Genomic DNA, 21,995 nt, shown 5'->3' with positions numbered 1-21,995 from the left:
GTTTCAATCCATTCCCATTAGTAAGTACTGAGATACCAGCTTACATACAAAACCTAACCAAAAATTTCTAAGTCGAAAAAGGGGCATAATTTTGTAAAAAAGCAAAATAGAGTTATGGAACCTGTGCAATGTAGATCAGTTCATCACAGTGAATAAGTGTGTGAAGTTTCAATCCATTCCCACAAGTAGTTACTGAGTTACCAGCTTACATACAAAACCTTAACCAAAAATTTCTAAGTCGAAAAAGGGGCATAATTTTGTTAAAAAGCAAAGTAGAGTTATGGAACCTGTGCAATGTAAGTCAGTTTGTCACAGTGAATAAGTGTGTGAAGTTTCAATCCATTCCCACAAGTGGTTACTGAGATACCAGCTTACATACAAAACCTTAACCAAAATCGGGACGCGGACGCGGACACCGACGCCGACGCCGACGCAGACGCCGACGCATGGGCGAGTGCAATAGCTCACTATTCTATGAATAGTCGAGCTAAAAAAATCACAAAACACAAATTACTTACTTTTACTGTTGCCAAGTTTGCACAGTACTGAAGACAGCCATGTTGTGTAAGGGGGTAATGTAATGAACTGACATAATAAACAATTACTTACATGTCCATAGCTGGCACAGTTGTATAGTGGGTTACAGCGGGGGCGGGTTGACTGGGCGGGTTGCTGTAATGGTGGTGATGTACGGCTCCTCCGGCTACTCTTGGAACCTGTAGTAAAGGTTGTTCCTTGTAAACAAGGGAAAGGAAAAGTTGAAATCGATCAAGATGTAATGATTTATTTATTGTAGAACTGTGGTATGTTTTAAGAAGATTAAATATTAAAATATTAAGATATACATCTAACTCAAATTTGCAGAGGTGTTAAAAGTAATTAAAAACTGTCCTTGAATAAAACATTTTGTATTATTATTTAGTATTTCTGCAGTAAAATAAAAAAAAAGAAATTTCCAAAGAAATCTGCAGTTGGTTTAGTTCATATCATGAAGTTAACAAAATATGAAAATTCCTTAAACAGGTGCATTTCAAACAATCAAATTTATGTTTGAGAAAGAAAATAAATATGCAAGCAACAGCATAAGTTAATACGAAAAACTTCTACATGAAGAAAATCTGGGTTATAAGGCAAATTGATAGAAAGTAGGTGCAAGCATGAAAAGAAAAATTTAGATGTGTGTCCATAGCATACTAGTGTCCCTATTCCTGCCACTGTACATGGTTTGACGACTCTAGATGAAATATTTTTAAGATAACTGCAACATAAACTTTTAAGGACTTATGGCTCTAAATCACATACCTTTTCAGATACATGCAACACAGACATGTATGCCCTCAATGCATATTTTTTACTTAATCAAGGGCCTTAACTCTGGTGTGATTAACAGAAATCACAAACAAAATCACTGGAGCACAACTTTACCTGCTGAATATAATCCTATTATTTTTCATGGCCCATGGTCAAATATGTTTTAAAATATGTGCCACACAAATTTTTATACCCTTTTGTGTATTTTTTTATTAAGTCAAGGGCCATCACTCTCCTCTGGCTTCTAACAAAACCCCAAGTACAAAACTTCACATCCTGAATAATATTCCTGCAAATGTTTCATAATCCTACATCAAATTCTTTCTGAGGCACATGCAACAGAAACTCTTAGGCCCTTTTTAAGCAAGTTTTGACTAAGTCAAGAGCCTGTCTGTGTGAAATCCCAATTACCACACCAGGTGCACAACTTCACATGCTGAATGACAATCTTATAAGGTTTGATGACTTTGGGTCAAATACTTCTTGAGATGGATGGAAGGAACGACAGACGTACAAGGGCAACTCTAAGTGCCCCCTCAGTGCCCCCTCACCCATAAAAAAGGGGAGGGCACAAAAAGGCTATTTAAATAATGTAAATTTGTGAATGTGACAAGACAATACAGTTAATACAAAGGATTTTAATCAAAAGTATTAGTCTGTAATCTCTTGGCTGTGGAGAATATTGTATATCAGGTAGGTTAGTTCTGTCAAAGTAATAGCACTTTTAATATATTATAAACTAACACTAAGTGCTTTCACATTTTTTAAAGCTAAAAACTGCTAACTTATCTATTCTATTTACTGAGCAAAACAAAACCCTACAAAATTCAGGGCCTTTTCTAATCATTTGCCATTGCCAATTCTTTAAACTGGTGACAGCTGTCAATGACAATTTTACTGAAGTTGATCTAAATTATTGCAAATATTCTTTAAAAAGTGGTGAATATTCATAATATTTTTTTGGATCAATGAGGCCCTGAATTAACTACATTATGTGTCGCACCATGACATGTTGGGTCCAAATATAGAATCATCTCATTCGCGGACTCAATTAGAATTTATATTATACATTTTTGTAATGGTACTCTTATAGCATGATGAATAAATGTGGATCTAATATTAAAGTTTAGTGCTATTGCAAATAGAAAAAAAATGTTTATATGTATTGCTAACTGAGCTATTTTAAGCTAATAAACATTTAATTATTACATCTATCAAGCACTATTTTACAATAAAAATATGGCTTTAAAAAAGCAGGATTCTGCTCCAGACAGGCACATCAAGAGATGACATGATTTATCACATTATCTTATAATTTCACAAAACAATAATTTGCTTCATAGCCGATAATGACAGAAAAGTTGGATGCTTAACAAGAATGTATACAATAAGAGCACCACTGCATGGAGTACAATACATCCAAAGCATTGTGCCGTTCAAGTTTGAGAACAAAAGGGTCAAAGCATTTTGAAGTTAATGAGCTGAAACTAAACTGCAAACAGACAGATGAATCATCACATAATACATCCATCTGATCACTTCTCATGAGAGTTACCATGACATTTGACTAAAAAACCTCAAAATGGTGAACTCATGTGCAACTTATAGTCAATGTAACCTTAACTTTAGACCCACTGACCTCAAAATCAGTAGGGGTCATTTACTGCCCATGAGCAATTTGCCTACCAAGTTTGAGCAACAGAAGTAAAGTGATTCTCAAAATATTGAGCAGATAAAGTTTTTGTATTTAAAGTCACTGTGACCTCGACCTTCAATGTGCAAGTTCGAGGGTTGTATATCCAATTGCTTTCAAAATATTGAAAAGAAACAACCAATATGACCTTGACCTTTAAGGACTGTTAGATGTTCTTAAGATATTGAGCAGAAAATGGTTAAGTAATGACAGTCACTCTGACCCTGAGCAATGTGCCTACCAAGTTTGAGGATTGTAGGTCAAGCATTCTCAACATACTGAGCAGAAACAGATTTTGTATTAAGTCACCTTAACCTGGACGTGTGACCTAATGATGTTAATGCAAACAAGGGTCATGCAATGCCCATGGGAAATGCTCCTGATAAGTTTGAGGATCATAGGTCAAGAGCTTCTCAAGATATTGTGTGGAAACAGCTTTTGTACTAACAAGTCACTGTGACCTTGACCTTTGACCCTCTGACCTAAAACTCAATAAGGATCATGCAATGTTCATGAACATTTTCTATCATAAGTTCAATGACCATAGGTCAAAGAATATTTAAGTTATCAAGTGGAAACAATTTTAGTACTAACAAGCACTATGACCTTGACCTTTGACCCACTGAATTCAAAATCAATAGGCGTCATGCACTGCCCATGCACAATGTGTGCATCAAGATTGAGGATCACAGGTCAAGTCATTGAGTGGAAACAAAATTGCATACTGACTGAGGAAAGTGCAACTGTTGTACAGACGACTTGTGCCATCGGTTAGGTCCAGTGGGGCATATAAAAATGTTATCTTTTGTAAGAAAAATCTGAGACTGTTAGCATAATAATGAAAACAATCATCAAACTTACCTGCAAAATTGCAATGAAATATTGGTTCATAAGCTTTCTATTTTGTAATAAATATACATTGTACCTGATTTAACACTTATTAGAATTACAGAAACAATGTGAAATAGCTCAATGTATTAAATACAGGTAACATAAAGTTTTGTTTTTCCATTTTTTTATTTTATTTTTTTTTTGCTGAAGACAATAAGAATGTCTCACTGGTTGTACTTTCAAATGATAATATCTAGTTCCAGAGTAACTGCTAACATTAGGCTCTGCCAAGTTAATGCCAAAAAGTTCCCACGAGAGCCAAATATTCTATCTGCACCTTCAACTTGTAAAAAAATTCTTTTTCTTGAATGCTTTACTCTACAACTGATAGAATAAATTAAATAAAACAACAGTACTATCTTCTTATAATAATGTATTTAACTGAAGCAAAGGAAATTACCACCCTCTAACAGAAAAGGTGTCATTATGTTTCAAAAATGAACAACAATTTAGTTTTACTACTTGTAGCATAACATTATTTATCTTTTGTAAAATAACACTTTTTGAATTGGGAAATATACTATCAGGAACAAATAGCAGCTGTTTAGCTTTTCTAAAGTTTTATACATGTATACAAATATGCATAAATCTCCTACATAAATGTAATTTGTTAGACTCCATTTACGACTCGAGAGTCATCTGGCACAGGGATCGATTGCCTGACGGGTTTTGCTGGCATGGTTAAAATCAGGAAATGTCAGTCTGGTGTACAATAACAGTATATAAAAGTATACATTCAAACTCATGCCTATAAACTATTCCTCTTACCAAAAAAACAAAACACGGTCCTTATTACTCAACAAGGCAGTCTGAAAGACAGCTAAATCCCCCGCCACTGCTATAGATAGTGAAAGGGTAAACCTTTGATTTTAGCTGTGACCTTGACCTTGAACTGACATGGCTGACTCATGAATTCTGCACAACATCTTGATGAGGTGATCATTTGACCAAAGTTCCATGAAAATCCTTCAAGGGGTTTAGGAGATACAGAGCTGAAACCTTTGACCTTCAGTTGTGACCTTGACCTTGAGTTGACATGGCTGACTCATGAGTTCTTGATGAGGTGATCATTTTTGACCCAAGTTTGATGAAAATCCTTCAAGGGGTTAAGGAGATACAGAGTGGACACCAAATGGAAGGCTCAAACCTTCGACCCTTAGTTGTGACCTTGACCTTGAGCTGGCATGGTTGACTCATAATTTCTGCACATCGTTCTGATGAGGATATCATTTGACCAAAGTTTTATAAAATTCCTTCAAGGGGTTTAGGAGATATAGAGCGGACACAAAATGGAAGGCTCAAACCTTTGACCTTCAGCTGTGACCTTGACCTTGAGCCGACATGGCTGACTCATAAGTTCTGCACACTGCCTTGATGAGGTGATCGTTTGACCCAAGTTTGATAAAAATCCTTCAAGGGGTTTAGGAGATATAGAGCAGACACAAAATGGAAGGCTCAAACTTTTGACCCTAAGTTGTGACCTTGACCTTGAGCTGGCATGACTGACTCATGGGTTCTGCACATCGTCTTGATGAGATGATCATTTGACCCAAGTTTTATAAAATTCCTTCAAGGGGTTTAAGAGATATAGAGCGGACACAAAATGGAAGGCTCAAACCTTTGACCTTGAGTTGTGACCTTGACCTTGAGCCGGCATGGCTGACTCATGGGTTCTGCACATCGTCTTGATGAGGTGATCATTTGACCCAAGTTTTATAAAATTCCTTCAAGGGGTTTAAGAGATATAGAGCGGACACAAAATGGCAGACTAAAACCTTTGACCTTGAGTTGTGACCTTGACCTTGAGCCGACAAGGCTGGCTCATGGGTTCTGCACATCGTCTTGATGAGGTGATCATTTGACCAAAGTTTCATGAAAATCCTTCAAGGGGTTTAGGAGATATGGACCGGACACGATTTTGTTACGGACGGAAGGACGGACGGAAGGACGGATGGACGGAAGGACGGACGGAAAGACGGACGGAAGGACGGAAGGACGGACGCAGACCATTCCTATAATCCCTCTGCCACGGCGGGGGATTAAAAAAGGAGAAAATATAAACATGAAATTTCATTAATATGTTGTTTAGTTTGTTATTTATGTATCTTAGCATTGTATGGGTTTAAGATAGAGTCTTCATCAAATTTTTAACATTCTAACACAGTTGTGATTCTTTTGTATGAAAACACGGTGTCCAGCAATTTCTTCATGACGACAACTAAGCTTTTTTCTGCAGCTTCAAATTTTCTATCAGAATAATTATGTCATTCTGTCAGTTGTGTACAAAAACATAGTTTTTGACCAAAACTGCATTTGGACCCAAAATCCCATGCAGACACACGTTTTGGACTGTGAGTTGATTTTTCTAAGTTCACTAAGTTTACAAAGTCACAACACTCAGCTCGCTAAATGTTTGGTATTAAGTATAACTTTCAAAAACTGTTACCCAATTTTACTTCAAAATTATTACTAAACTGACTTTTGCAATTGTTACTAAATATAACTTTTGAAACTGTAAAACATTTTCATACACATGTGGCACAGGAACAATCATGATGGTGACCATGATGACCGTGGTGGCCATGGTGACCATGATGGCCGTGGTGGCCACGATGACCATGGCGATGAGAAGAATGTAACGGGCGGTCGCCCACTGCCAAGTCTTTCATCATCCATTTCTGCATAACCAGCTGATGCAGCTGTGCATTCTGCATCATCATCATCTCTCCCATGTCTGAAACCGTTAAAGTTTTAGTAAACAGAGTTATACCTGCCAGCTTTTATCTTATTGTAACTTATGCAATATTTATATAAAATACCAGTTTCTCACTCTAGCTGTCTAGGGCAGAGAAAAATATGAATACATTTAATAATTTTTCCATTCATCTGAAAATAGAGAAAAAATAAATGAATTCTAATCCCTCACTGCTCTATAAGGACAAGGAGCAATGTGTTTAATATTGTGTAATTCTTTTAATATTCTGAAAATCAAATATTAAAATCTGTCTAAAACATGTAGTTACTGCAAAAAAATCTTTTCTGAATTCTCAGGTTTTATCAAATAAAATGTACCGGTACTTGTACAATTAGCAAAAGACATTAGTTTCTAACTTTTTCATCATAACTATCAAAGCTGGCAGGTTTCTAACAGTTTTGGTTAAAAATTAGTTGATTCAAGAGAGCAACATGCTAATTGTATATACCATATAACCCCCTCCCATAATAAATGCTGCTAGGAAATGTTGCATTTTGCAAAAGCGGAGTATATCTAGGAACCCGATTTAAAAAACCTTTTTTCACAATTTTACAAGAGAACACAACTCAGAATTAAACTTCTAAATAATCATTTTTTTTTTAATTTTTAGAATTTGCCTTTGATGGCTGAAAAGGTCAAGACGGCAGGCATTTATTAGCAGGAAGTACAGGGTAATAGGGTATAAGCAATATTATGAGTACACAACTGTACATGGTAACTACAGTAAGTACATGTTTTACATGATTTATAAACGCATGACATCCATGAAACATCCTTCATGTCAACAATTAAACGTTCTTGTGCAAAACATATCTAGAAATCTTGAATGAAAGTGCTTTACATATAAATCATACTGACTTTGCAAACGTGTATCACAATTTGTATTTCGATCATTGCCTAAGTACTAAAAAACCTATAAAAGTAGTTGATAATTTGCTGTCACAAAGATTATGCTTCATTGAAGTCATGAACTAGGTAAATAACTATATTCTAAGCTTTACAGTTGTCACAGCAACACTAAGTTTTAAATTTGTCATAGCGGCAAAACATACAGGTAGACAGCCATGTCCACAATATCCGTGGACTCCATGGCTTGAACAACAGCCAGAGTGGCAATCATGGCATGAATTATGCGAACCATGACAGGAATCATGGCATGAATCATGGTGTGAATCATGGCATGCATCACGACGGTCCCAATAATCTTGACGTCCCAGGTTACCTAACATCATTTTCTGCATGACCATTTGGTGCATCTGGGCGTTCTGCATCATCATCATCTCCCCGAACTCTGTAGGCAAATAATAACTATCAACATAATCATAAGCGTCCATAAGCTTCCCAAATCATTGTTATACATGCTTTCATCATCACCTCCTAAAAACTGATAGGGAAATAATCATCATCATCAACATATTCATCATCTCCCCAAACTTTGAAATAATTGTTGTACAAGTGTGGTTTTTTCCAGGTTGTTTTGTTTTTTTTTCAAAATAAGAAATTTTATTATTTAATTATTGGGTCAATATTTTTTTTATTTTCCAATTTACCATTGCTGAGTCGAATATAGGTCTGGGGTAATTTATCTAGCTGCTACAATATAAGCACCTGAAAGTAAATGGATCAACAAACTATTTAGAGAAAAGAAGATGAAAGGGAGGAGGTTCTTTGGAACATAATAAAAGTGAATAACAATTTAATGTTAAATGCAAAAGCAACCATTAAGTATCTGTCTTATTTCTTGGCAGTTTTTATTTAATAGCTTGTTTAGGCTGATCACTACCAAATCAAATGTAACCCTCTGCAGATCTTTCTTCCTTTTCTTGTCCCCTCTCTACTGCATTTCAGTATGTATGTCTAGGATTCTATTGAAATCTGCATGTTACTATCACATACTATGTAAAAATGGCTGCATAAGAATTTTATGTCTTGAATAAGAGACATTAAAAGAAGCGAAAAGGAGTAAATTTAGTGGGTTGTATTTACTGGTAACAAACTGTAGTTTCTTATATAAAAGTTAACACCCCTTTTTTTCTTTTTGTTTTTCTATAGTAGCGATAAAGTTCTTTATGGGAATTATCTGATATGCTAGAACCTGTCCAAAAAATGTTAAAGCTCGAGGATTTTATATGAAATAAAGAACAGCTGGATTTAGTGGTGTTCAGCTTCGAACAGTTTCAAATTAAGAAAAGCATGCCTTTTGCTAATTTCACTCATAATTTTTTCACACATAATCTGTGTTGTAAACATTTTTATTTCTGCCACTATAAACAAACACAGACAAAAATACAACCCAAGACAAGTTTCTTTTGTTTTTGTTTGGTTAAACGTGGCGCCAAAAAAGCAAGAGCTGTTTGTTAAGCCTATATGAAAAAGTAAAATGGTTGCTTTCTGTGCTTTTATATTGTTCACTGAAATATAGAAAATAGTAACATCAGCATAAAAAAGTTCTAGCTCTACATTTCTGAGTCTTATTTAAGGCAAAAAAACCCATCTCCACCTATAAACAAGAAAAAGAGATTGGGCAAGGGTTGCTCTCCTATGGGGAGATCAGTTTACTACCATTTCCTTCTCAGCTATTTTGCCATGGTAACCGTTGCCCAGCAACCCACGTAACAACATCTGCTGCATAACTATATGGTGCATCTGAGCATTTTGCAGAAAAATAAGCTCCAAATAATCTGTTTAAAACATTAATATTACTTCAAACTTTAGAAACAATAACACATAAGTTAGCTTGCAATATTAACTAGACATATCAACAACAAAAATATAATTATGTAAAACAGATCATGTTACTATGAGTTTGCCAAAATCACGTGCAGACTGAAAAGTTATAAAACTGAGATTTGGGATCAGAATCTTATGTACAGTACATAACTGGCTGCTTCTATGCATCATTTTGAATTGACTGCACGGCTGCATTGTGAGACTGGTACCGCAGCTCAGTTTGACATGGAACCAGCTGTTAGCACCTCTGCCGCTTTTTCACCAGTATTTGAGGTATCTGACAGAAATCAGTTATTGTAATTAAACAACAGAAACCCTGTGCTCCCCAAAATCACTGCACTTTAAAAATACACAGCAACAATGTCAATTCGACCAAAAACTTGGTGCAGTAAATTACCCCCATTGCGTCTGCTGCAACAGCACCATTGGCCAATGTTTGTTGCATTATCAGCTGATTCATTTGTGCATTCTGTATGAACATCATGTCTATGAAATCTAAAAGTACCATATATATCATGATGCAGCAGACATTTTTTACTTTACATGCTTTATCTTTTTTTTTATCTGCACATCCATCTATAGTTTCCTTTCAGGGAGACTGCAATCTTCAAAGTGACTATTCCAACTGGATTTTTATACTCAGTCAATACCCGGTAGTGTCATTATCAACTTTGATGACAAAATAACCTAAAATAACCCCAAAATTATGCCTTCTATCATTATATCAGGCACTGGCAGACACCAGCTCCTAGGTAGAACAACCAATGTTCTGCAATCCAATATGGGGCCAGATTTCAGAACAGAATTTGACCATTCAACAGGCTAGGACCCAGTGATTTGAAGTTGGAGACTTGATATCTGAAGGCATGATAATGATACACCTGAGATAGATTAAATTAGGAGTTCAATCAATTGCAAAAGTTTGAAATAGAAAAAACGGTCAAATTTCAACTGAAATCAAAAGAAGGTACGTGCTAAAATAACTGTACCAAACAACCTTTGCAGCAGAACAAAATGACCAAGGTACAAGATGACAACAGACAAACAGAAAATGTTTCTACTGAAACATTACAATAACAAGAGGGCCAAGATGGCCCTAGGTCGCTCTCACCTGGGAAACACACCATAACAGTGTCATCATGTTTGACCTCGTGATTTCATAGAAACAAATATTCTGACCAATTTTCATTAAGATAGGACCAAAAAGGTGGTCTCTTAAGTGTAAACAAGACTTGTCTTTTCTTCCATTTGACCTAGTGACCTAGTTTTTGAACCAAGATGACCTACATTCGATCTTGACTTAGATTTGATCAAGGTAATCATTCTGACCAAATTTCATGAACCTCAATTGAAAAATACAGCCTCTATCACATACAAAACATTTTTCTTTGATTTGTCCTAGCGACCTAGTTTTTGACCCCAGATGACCAATATTCAAACTTAAGCTTAATTTCATCAAGGCTATCATTCTGAACAAATTTCATGAACCTCAATTGAAAAATACAGTCTCTATCGCACACACAAGGTTTTTCTTCGATTTGACCTAGTGACCCCCATGAGACACATTTTCGAACTTGGCCTAGATTTCATCAAGGTAATCATTCTGACAAAATTTCATGAAGAATTGTTGAAAAATACAGCCTCTATTGCATACACAAGGTTTTTCTTTGATTTGTCCTAGTGACCTAGTTTTTGACCCCAGATGACCCATTTTCAAAACTGGCTTAGATTTTATCAAGGTAATCATTCTGACAAAATTTCATGAAGATCAGTTGAAAAATACAGCCTCTATCGCATACACAAGGTTTTTCTTTGATTTGACCTAGTGACATAGTTTTTGATCCCAGATGAGACATTTTCGAACTTGGCCTAAATTTCATTAAGGTAATCATTCTGACAAAATTTCATGAAGATCAGTTTAAAACTACAGCCTCTATCGCATATACAAGGTTTTTCTTTGATTTGACCTAGTGACCTAGTTTTTTAACCCAGATGACCCATTTTCAAACTTGACCTAGCTTTTATAAAGGCAATCATTCTGACCAAAATTCATGAAGATCAATTGAAAAATACAGCCTCTATGGCATACACAAGGTTTTTCTTTGATTTAATCTATTGACCTAGTTTTTGACCCCAGATGACCCATTTTCAAACTTGGCCTAGATTTCATCAAGCTAATCATTCTGACAAAATTTCATGAAGATCAGTTGAAAAATACAGCCTCTATCGCATACACAAGGTTTTTCTTTGATTTGACCTAGTGACCTAGTTTTTGACCCTATATAAACCATTTTCAAACTTGGCCTAGACTTCATCAAGGTTAACATTCTGACAAAATTTCATGAAGATCAGTTGAAAAATACAGCCTCTATTGCATACACAAGGTTTTTCTTTGATTTGACCTAGTGACCTAGTTTTTGACCCCAGATAATCTATTTTCGAACTTGGCCTAGATTTTATCAAGGTAATCATTCTGACCAAATTTCATAAAGATCAGTTGAAAAATACAGCCTCTATTGCATACACAAGCTAAATGTTGACAGACGACAGACGGACGACAGACAGACAGACGCCGGACATCAAGCGATCACAAAAACTCAGGTGAGCTAAAAAATAATTCTAAATAAATTTTCTTATCTCTTAATAAAGATAATTTTAAAACAAGACCTTGACCTTCAGACCGAAGGAGGCTATACAACTCTTTGTGCTGAAATTAGTCAATAGTGTACTACAAATTCACAAAGCGTTTCATTTTAATGCTTTCGCCATACATAAAGTGGTCCATAAAAAAGTTGTTTTATATGCAATAGGTCCCTGTCTACATCATAAACCCATAAATAAAGATAAGATTAGTGACAAAGGGTAAGAGTTCCCATACACAGCCATTCTGTTCCACTTAAAACATTTTTTGCCAAGGTGAAACTCATTCAATAAGCTGGTATTTTCTCACGCCGCTGAAGAAAATTCTGTACTAGAACAATAAAGCATAAAGAGGAAGATGCCCTTCTGTTAATCGCTCATTTAACATGTAAACCTGGACCCACCACTGTGGGCCATCTTAACCATTGTGGTCTGAAATTATTCAATAAGTTAGATCATGTTACTATACATTTAATCTTTTGCCAGCTCACCTACTAGTATTACAATTTCACTGTTAAAATTTGTTTGACTAATTCCTGAAACTTTACCACAAAATACAACTTTTTATATGAAAACTTTAGCAAAATTTTCATGCATATTTTCAACAAAATTCAAGCCAGAGTTAATGAATCTGGCTCATAGCAATCACTTCATAATGCTGAAAAAATGCATCGAGTTTGGACAAGTGGCCATGATGATTCTTGACCACTCAATTTTCACTAATTGCTTGAACAATTTTGATACAGGGCCGCACACGGAAAATATCTGTGAAATTATTTTGACATTGGGCCAGTCTATAAAGATCTTCCTAGATAGGTACTTGGTCACTGTATTAAGTTTGAAAGCCTTAGCTGTTATACTTTATGATTAACAGCCTGGAAACCATTTCCAGTCTCCAAGTTACTCTGACCTTGACCTCCAACCCCCCACCCACAACACATACACTTAACAACGAGATCCTTTTCAGTTAATGCTTAGTCACCCTGTTAAATGTTAAAGCTGTAGCTATTATACTTTCTGATGATTTAAGAGTCTTGAAATAGAAAATGTAGTGTGCAGATAGAAGACGCTATTCAACAATACCTCTTTTCTTTTAAAACTGGTGTATAAATACATGCTAAAAATGTTTTATGAAGATCAAACCTATAGAGATTTAATAAAGTTTTTCTATGATTTGACCAAGCTTTTTAATTTTAAGACCAGTGGTAATCCAGTTTCAAAACTGACTACGTTTTAAAGAGAGAAACACTCTGACAGCTGATGAAAATGATGTAGAAAAAGTGGCTAGAGTGTTAACAAGATTTTCTATTAACTGATTTAGTGGCCTAGTTTTTTATCATGGATGATCCAGTGATGAACTATAACATATTTTACTGCAGTAACATTCTTACCAAATTTCAAAAAGGCTTGGCCAAGAACAAGCTTGTGACCTCTAGAATGTTAACAGTCAAATTATTAACCAAAACACAATCAACTACGGACATAGGGTGACAGGTAACTTCAGCACTTTGTGCTCAGGTGAGCTAAAAATGATTCAGTCTTGTAGTGTTTACATGGCTTTGCAAAGCTTCTAAGTTAAACTTGGACATTATTTTGACAAAATGAAAGTTAGAGTTATGTAATTTGTATTGCATGATGCTGAAAAAATATGTTGAGGTTCAAAGCAACTGGTAGAAATCTGGTTATATCCTAAACTTCTTATGTAAAAAGGCAAACTTTGTACAAAATGAAAGCTATATTCATGTAATTTGCTTTAAGAGGTGTTAATTTAATTAACCTGATTATTTGCAAACTTTTGTGGAACAGATGCAGACAAAGGGTGATCACGATAGCTCTACATTCTCATGATTTATTTTGGCAAGCTAGGTAGTTATCTTCCTCTACTCTCTTAGCAGGGTTTGAACCCACAGGCTGCAAATGACAAGTAATTATAATGTCAAGACTTTGTTTAAAAACAATATTACTTAAAAAAACAAATTACCTTCTCTATTAAACATGCTGCCTTTCTTTTCTGGTTGGCCACCTAGGTTGTGTATCACTGGGCCTGGGTAGCCTGTAATTATATGTTGGGGTGCAGGACCCGCGATTATTTGTGGCGTCGGCTGCTGCATTGGAATTATCTGAGCTGGAGGTGGTTGTTGAACAACAACGGGAGGCGGAGCACGTATTTGATTGATAGGTGGCAAGGGGTACTGTTTAATTCTAGGTGAATCTTTATATGTATGTTCTATAACATGTTTCACTTGGGGCATCTCTGAAAATATAAAATATAAAATATTAACCATTGGTTTGCTGTATCTAAAGTCATTCATTTTCCACAAGTTTCATATAGGCAAGTTGTTACACACATACATGTATTTTTACAGAAATATATCTATCTATGTCAGTTACTTGCAAATGACAGGCAGGTGAAAGCTGGTTAAGTTACCTGACCACTGCTATAACTGAAATACTGTAGAATAAATGGTAACACCATAACGGGCTGTTATGAACAAATAAGTACACCCTCTTTGTAATGACCTGTTTTAGTGAAATGCTGTGTCTCAACTTAAATGTCTTACTGACCCCATAAACAGTAAGGGTCATCTAATAACCATAAGACAATCATGCTAGGAAATTCAGCCACTGCATGCCCAACAAGTTTTCTTTAGTTGCTGAACAGAATGGTTTTCAGTCTCAATGTCACTGTGACCTTAAACTTCAGCATACTGATATTTCCTGGGCTCTTGTAGTTCTCTAGGACTTAATTTAGGGTTGATTTTAAAATGCTTAGTTTTTTACATGTTCTATCATATATTAATATTATTATGACATCAGTCATTTGTATAAAATTTTGCTCAAGTATTGCTCTTTCAACTATATAACCTTGTGCAAAATTTCATACCTATTGATACATTCAGGAATCTGAAACTATTACTAAATGTGATTGATACTCCTGAATACAATGCAAATTTGAGGTAGCAGAAGTAATAACCTTTATAAAATTATCAGATGAACTGTAATACTTGATATGTGTCTATAGGAAGCTGGTGCCACTGTATGGTTGTGTTACTTGCTGATGATGCAAGACCAAGTAAGATTTTATAATACCTAAAAAGGTTGGCAGGGTACCAGTCAAAGTAGGGCTCGGCTAAATCCCAAATAAAGCCCCATGTGCTGACTTCATAAGCCAAAAAACAAACCTACAAAGTTTCATGACTCAAGATGAAATACTTTCTGAGGCATGTGTAACTTTGAGGACTAAATTTTACTAAATCGAGGCAATAACTCTGGTCTTGCTGAGTGAAATCCCAAACTAAACCCCTAAGTGCATATCTTCGCATGATGAATAAGGACATTTACATATTTTTGACAAGGTCATGGTCTAGCTGAAAGAAATCCAAAACAGATGCAAGATGCACAAGTTCATGTGCTGAAAAACAACTCTATGATGTCCTTTAAGTCAAATATCTCTTGTGATAGGCACAACACAAATTTGGATGGCCAGATATCCAGATGGATGGATATATGGACACAGGTATAAATGAACAAAGTCAGTCTAAGTGCCCACCCCTAACACTTTTGGTGGGCACAAAAATGGGGGGTATGACTGACCAACCCATTCCCACAGAAAAAAAAAATGTCATGTACATCTTCATTTCATAGTGATCATGTACTAGTATATAAAGTTTCATTGAAAATCCATTTAAAACTGAGGAAGAAGCTGACTCCACAAACATTAAGTGAAATGAAAACCATCTCCACCTTCCTAACCTCTGCCAACTACAGAAAAATCTGTCATGCACATCTACACTTCATGGTGATGTTTCATTTGAATACATTTTAAGTGTGAAAGTAGATCACACTATAAACTGAGGCCAGATGGGTCACATGTATGAAGTTTCATTTTAAACTGCAGAAGTAGTTTATGTAACAAAATTGACAGAGATAATGTTGTATTAATTCCCTCCCAATCCACCACTATCTATCCCAAAAATAATATGTCACCCATATCTACACTTCATGGTGATTTTATGAATAAAGTTTAAATGAAATCCCTGTGAAATTGTTGACATTATTTAACATTACACATCTGAGGGGAATATGGCACACTGATGCCCTATCCTAGCAAAAACATGTCATGCACATCTACACTTCATGGTGATCTTGTGTATAAAGTTTCATTGGAATCCTTTTAAAAACTGTGGAAGTAGTTGCTCTAAAAACATTTTGTAATGGACTGTATGACCAAATGACCAATCAGCTAACTGTAAGATCCTCTGAACTTTTTTTACGGGTATGACAAATTTATTGCAAACTGAAGATTTTATATTATCGGTGAAAATCTGAATTTTTCAATTCTTATCTTAGTCTGAATATTTGCATTCTTTGTTAAGTCTGAATATCTGCATTCTTTGTCTTAGTATGACTTTTTGCATTCTTTAAGTTAACTCTGAATTTCTGAAGTCTTGGTCTTAGTCTGAATTTTTGCATTCTTAAGGTATTAGGCCCCTAATAGTTATGTTTTAAAAATGGCATTTGCTTGGTATATTCTAACAGTTAACAGTGCTACGCACTTTGTTGCAAATTTTCAAAACCTTTTACCATGCCGTTTTTTTATAAATTTTGTGTAATTTATGGTATTTCCTCAAGCTCAAGTAGAGACAGATTTCAAAATGGCGGCCTTTATCCAAAATGTTTGCAGAGAATTCATTATACCATTATTTTTTATGAAAGAAACATCAAACTATTGGTAAACGATTGTAAAACTTAAAATAAAACAGTCAATATCATTTTTTTCTGGGGTATCTCGAATAAAGAGATTTAATGAGACAGAATTCTAACTCCAACATTGAAAAATTAAGGTCGAATCCTGAAGGTCTGTTTTGAAGTTTGCTCACTTCATTCAAAATTACCCTTGGGGCAGAAGTAAAACCTACCTACATTTCTTCCACAATATGTAATCTAAAGAATGAAGGCAAAATATAGAACTTTTCCCGCATGTAATTCAATATGTCTAACTCTACCCCTTCTGTTTCAGAGGTAAATTCACTTTGACCAGCAAGAAATCGCTTATCAAATGAATTGTTTCCACTTTTGTACAATGAGTCAATAACAAGTATTAAAAGAAGTAACAAGAGTGCAAGAATGTCACAATATACGCCCGTCACAGCAAATTTCTTTACTCTAGCACCTGTATTTGCAAATGGAATTTTAACTTTGTGGTTGTTTAGTAATAACTAAGTGTTTTGTTTTTCTAAGTCCACAAAAAAACTCCTTACCAGGTAGAGATACCTTAAAATACACCTAAAATTGGAAAGTAACATCTATGTTGTACCTCAGAAAAGTGGTCTTGGTTTTTCCCTACAGTCGATTATAAAAAAAGTTACAATATAAGTTATTTATAGTAACAACTAAGGGAAGTTAATCTTAAAAAAAAAAAAAAAAAAAAAAAAAAAAAAAAAAAAAAAAAAAAAAAAAAATTGAAAGTCCTCACAAAAATCTTTACCAGGTAGAGACTGGTCAAAATACACCTCAAAATTGGATGTAGCATGCATATTGTACTACAGAAAAGTGGTCTTGATTTTTCCCTATGACTAGTAATGAAAAAGTTACAATATAAGCTATTTATAGTAACAACAAAGGGAAGTAATTCGAAAGAAGGGAACTGCGCATGACACTTCGTCTCATGATGGTGTATAATTGTGTCAAGTTACATCAAAATCCCTCCATGCATGAAGAAGAAATGCTTCGGACAAAGTCATTCTTGTATCTGACCTTTGGCCTCTAAGTGTGACCTTGACCTTAGACCTAGGGACCTGGTTCTTGCGCATGACACTACGTCTCGTGGTGGTGAACATTTGTGCCAAGTTATATCAAAATCCCTCTATGCATGAAGAAGACATGCTCCGGACAAGTTTTTCATTCTTGTATCCTTTGACCTCTAAATGTGACCTTGACCTTAGACTTAGAGACCTGGTTCTTGCGCATGACACTCCTCCTCATGGTGGTGAACATTTGTGCCAAGTTATATCAAAATCCCTCTATGCATGAAGAAGAAATGCTCCGGACAAAGTTTTCATTCTTGTATCCTTTGACCTCTAAGTGTGACCTTGACCTTAGACCTAGGGACCTGGTTCTTGCGTATGACACTCCTTGTCATGATGATGAACAATTGTGCCAACTTTCATCAAAATCCCTCTATGCATGAAGAAGATATGCTCCGGACAAAGTCATTCTTGAATTTGACCTTTGACCTCTAAGTGTGACCTTGACCTTGGACCTAGGGACCTTGTTCTTGCACATGACACTCCGTCTCATGATGGTGAACAACTGTGCCAAGTTTCATCAAAATCCCTTCATGCATGTAGAAGATATGCTCCGGACAAGGTCTGTGGACGCCGCCCGCCCGCACGCCAGGGGCGTTCCCATCATACATCCCGTTTTTCAAACGGGCGTATAAAAATTCACTAGAAAAAAAGAAAAATAAGGAAAAAAAAGTTTTGGTCCCAGTGGGGTTTGAACCTACGCCCCCCTGAAAATTGCAGTCAAAGTAGGTTTATGGTAGAAATTGAATACTCTTCAAAAAGGAGGTACTCTGTTATGGGCTTTGTCTGAATTTTACTAAAGAAAACTGATGAATACAGACAAGGCCCTCTTTCACTGTCAATGATAACGGTGCTTAACAGTTTCACTACAAAATCATTCATGAATAATGATTATCATGAATTAGTAACATAACAATACAAGCTAAAAAGATATTAGTGTGAGAAATGTAAAACAAGTGAAGGAGTGGAGGTAGAGGGGGTTAAAGTTTGGGGCGGATGGTAGTAGTCTGGGGAGGGTGTACGAAGATTCTTAGAAATGATATAAGAGATGCAAGTTCAATGAGATACAGTTGAATTGAGAATTGTGCTGTAAAACTTCAGCCCCTTACCAAGACAAATTCTTATGAATAGTTCAGAAGATGATAATGATATTCAGAATCTTGCTATGTAACATTTTAAGATGTGATCTGATGGTTACAGAAACAGCTTTCCATCAGACATCCCAGCATTCTTACAATATTGCTGTTTCTAATTTAATCAAATATTGTGATGGGACCTTGACAGATATCTAAACAGCTTAAATATGTACAAGTCTGAGCAATATTTCTATTAAAATACAGACAACCACATCAAAGAACAAATTTAAAAGTTGAATATTTCTTAGGTAAACTGCCATTCAACAAAATGGCTAATAACAACTTCCTTCATAAAATTTTCAAAAGTAAATATCCAAATAAATAAGAAAAGTACTGGTTCTTTTCTCAATTCCATTTGTCATGATAAATTGTCATAATGCACATTCAAGTACAATTCTATTATTCACCATTGTAGAGTTTTACAAAAGAGCAATGACAGAATGACAGTTAAAGTCAATATTTGCTAAATGACAGTCAGTAGGTCTGATATAGTACAGACTTCCAAAATTCATAGATAAACTGTACTTTTGGAGGCATCAGTGGCCAAGTGGTTAAGGTGACTTCAAATCACGTGCCCCTCACTGATGTGGGTTCGAGCCTCATTGGGGGCATCGAATTCTTCATGTGAGGAAGCCATCCAGCTGGCTTACAGAAGGTCGGTGGTTCTACCTAGGTACCGGCTTGTGATGAAATAATGCACGGAGGGACACCTTGGGTTTTCCTCCACCATCAAAGCTGGAAAGTCATCATATGACCTATAACTGTGTCAGTGCAACTTAAACCGAACATAAACAAAACAAGAGGGCCAAGATGGCCCTAATTCGTTCACCTGAGTAACACACTATAACAGTGTAAACATGTTTACTTAGTGATTCCATGGAGACAAATATTCTGACCAATTTTCATTAAGATTGGACCAAAAACCGTGGCCTCTAGAGTGTAAACAAGCATTTTCTTTGATTTGACATAGTGTCCTAGTTTTTTACCCCACATGACCCAGATTAGAAATCATCCAAGACTCCATGATAACAAATATTCTGACCAAGTTTTATGAAGATTGAATCAAAAATGTGCCCCATAGGGTGTAAACAAGCGTATTCTTTTATTGGACCTGGTGATCTAGTTTTTCACCCCACATGACCCAGATAAAAATTCATGCGATATTTCATGCAGACAAACATTCTGACCAAGTTTCATGCACATCAAATGAACAAGATTGTTAACAAGCTTTTCCTTTGGTTTGGTTTGACCGGGTGACCTAGTTTTTGACCCCATATAGCCCAGTTCTGAACATGGCCTAGGAATCATCAAGATAAACATTCTGACCAAGTTTCATGATGTTAGGGTCATAAATGTGGCCTAAAGTATGTTAACAAGTTTTTCCTTTGATTTGATATAGTGACCTAATTTTTGACCCCATATGACCCAATTTTTTTAACCTGGCCTAGGAATCATCAAAATAACCATTCTGACCAAGTTTCATGAAGATCATTCTCGCATACCAGAGGTCTACCGTGGTTCCCCGGATGAACCTCTGGCACATTTCGCCGATATTTGTGGTTTGGTTACATTACAGGTAAAACGTTTCAGCCAATCAGCATCGTTTCGCGACAAAATGTAGCGAACCAATCAAAATCGTCCGTGAAAAGTTTGACCGCGTCCTTTCATATCGATGCCGACTTACGAGGAATATTATTCTTTCTTCAGGTAAATTACTTAACATCGAATAACAGAAATTAATCTTTATTAATCGCAATCATGGAATATCGCCTTTATCCATCGTTAGCAACTACCTTGCTTACATATTGTTTGAAATTTCAATTCGGCGTGCCAAATATAGTGGCGAACATTGATTGGCTGAAACTTCTCCCGGTAGTAATTATGAGTGCGCATGCTCACCAAATAAACGACAGAAATAAATCAGAGGTTCGTCTCGGGATTTTGACGAACATCTGATGGATGAGAATGCATGAAGATAGGGTCATAATTTTTTACCCTACATGACCCAGTTTCGATCCAGGCCTAGAGATCATCAAGATAATCATTCTGTGTAAGACTGTATCTAATCAAAGCATAAATGAAACCTGTGTATGGCTGAAAGGGCCAAAATAGATAATTTTGCCCTTTTCAGGGGCAGTTAAACTCTAGAACTTGTGTTGGAATCTAGCCGGTTTTCGAAAGGAACCGAGATCTTATTGTGACTTAAGTTTTGTGTAAGTTTAATAAAAAACAAATATAAAATGTCACTTCTATCGTGTTCACAAGGTAAAAATTATTCAAATTTTGGCTCTTTCAGGGGTCAATCAGGGGCCGTTACTCTGGAACCTATGAATGGATCTGACAGATTCATCATGAATTCCAAGATTTATTGTTGTTAAAGAAAATTTTTCGGAAGTTTGTATCAAATCAAACCATAACAAGAGCTGTCACTAATGGTAACAAATGCACCTGCAACACCTTGACCTTTGACCTGGTGACCCCGAAGTCAGTAGGGTTGGTGTACTAAATAAGTACTATCAGCATGTGAAGTTTGAAGGTCCTGGGTGATGTGGTTCGCATGTAAAGTGCCTTCATGCAAAAAGTTAACATTGGCCCGTGACCTTGACTTTCGACCTTGTGAACCCAAAGTCAGTAGGGTTGGTGTACTCATAAAATACTATCAGCATGTAAAGTTTGAAGGTCCTGGGTGAAGTGGTTCGTGAGTAAAGTGCCTTCATGCAAAAAGTTAATGTTGGCCCCTGTGACCTTGACCTTTGACCTGGTGACTCCAAAGTCAGTAGGGGTGGTGTACTCAATAAGTACTATCAGCATGTGAAGTTTGAAGGTCCTGGGTGCAGTGGTTTGCAATTAAAAGGCCTTTATGCAAAAAGTTAACGTTGGCCCCTGTGACCTTGACCTTTGACCTGGTGACCCCAAAGTCAGTAGGGGTGGTATACTCAATAAGTACTATCAGCATGTGATGTTTGAAGGTCCTGGGTGCAGTGGTTCACGAGTAAAGTGCCTTCGTGCAAAAAGTTAACATTGTGACGAAT

At 36.0% G+C, this 21,995-nt stretch overlaps 1 protein-coding gene across 11 annotated transcripts in view; it reads right to left on the bottom strand.

The window, feature by feature from the left end:
- The window catches only part of LOC123561292 (uncharacterized), a 164,833-nt gene that overhangs the window by 91,543 nt on the left and 51,295 nt on the right, over positions 1-21,995 (bottom strand). For 5 of the 11 annotated variants that reach the window (XM_045353548.2, XM_045353552.2, XM_045353556.2 and 2 more), the window contains 3 exons: positions 14,002-14,274; positions 7,703-7,941; positions 610-734 (listed from right to left, as the gene is read on the bottom strand). In XM_045353548.2, the coding sequence (XP_045209483.2) occupies positions 610-734; positions 7,703-7,941; positions 14,002-14,274 (637 nt within the window). Of the gene's footprint in view, positions 1-609; positions 735-6,426; positions 6,630-7,702; positions 7,942-9,777; positions 9,876-14,001; positions 14,275-21,995 lie in introns of all 11 variants that reach the window. The other 6 variants (XM_045353558.2, XM_045353560.2, XM_045353549.2 and 3 more) reach the window with 3 other exon arrangements.

Source organism: Mercenaria mercenaria, chromosome 10 (genome assembly GCF_021730395.1).
Source record: "Mercenaria mercenaria strain notata chromosome 10, MADL_Memer_1, whole genome shotgun sequence".
In the NCBI taxonomy this organism is placed as follows: domain Eukaryota; kingdom Metazoa; phylum Mollusca; class Bivalvia; order Venerida; family Veneridae; genus Mercenaria; species Mercenaria mercenaria.
The sequence above is the reverse complement of the archived record's forward strand: the minus strand, read 5'-3'. Positions and strand labels throughout refer to the sequence as shown.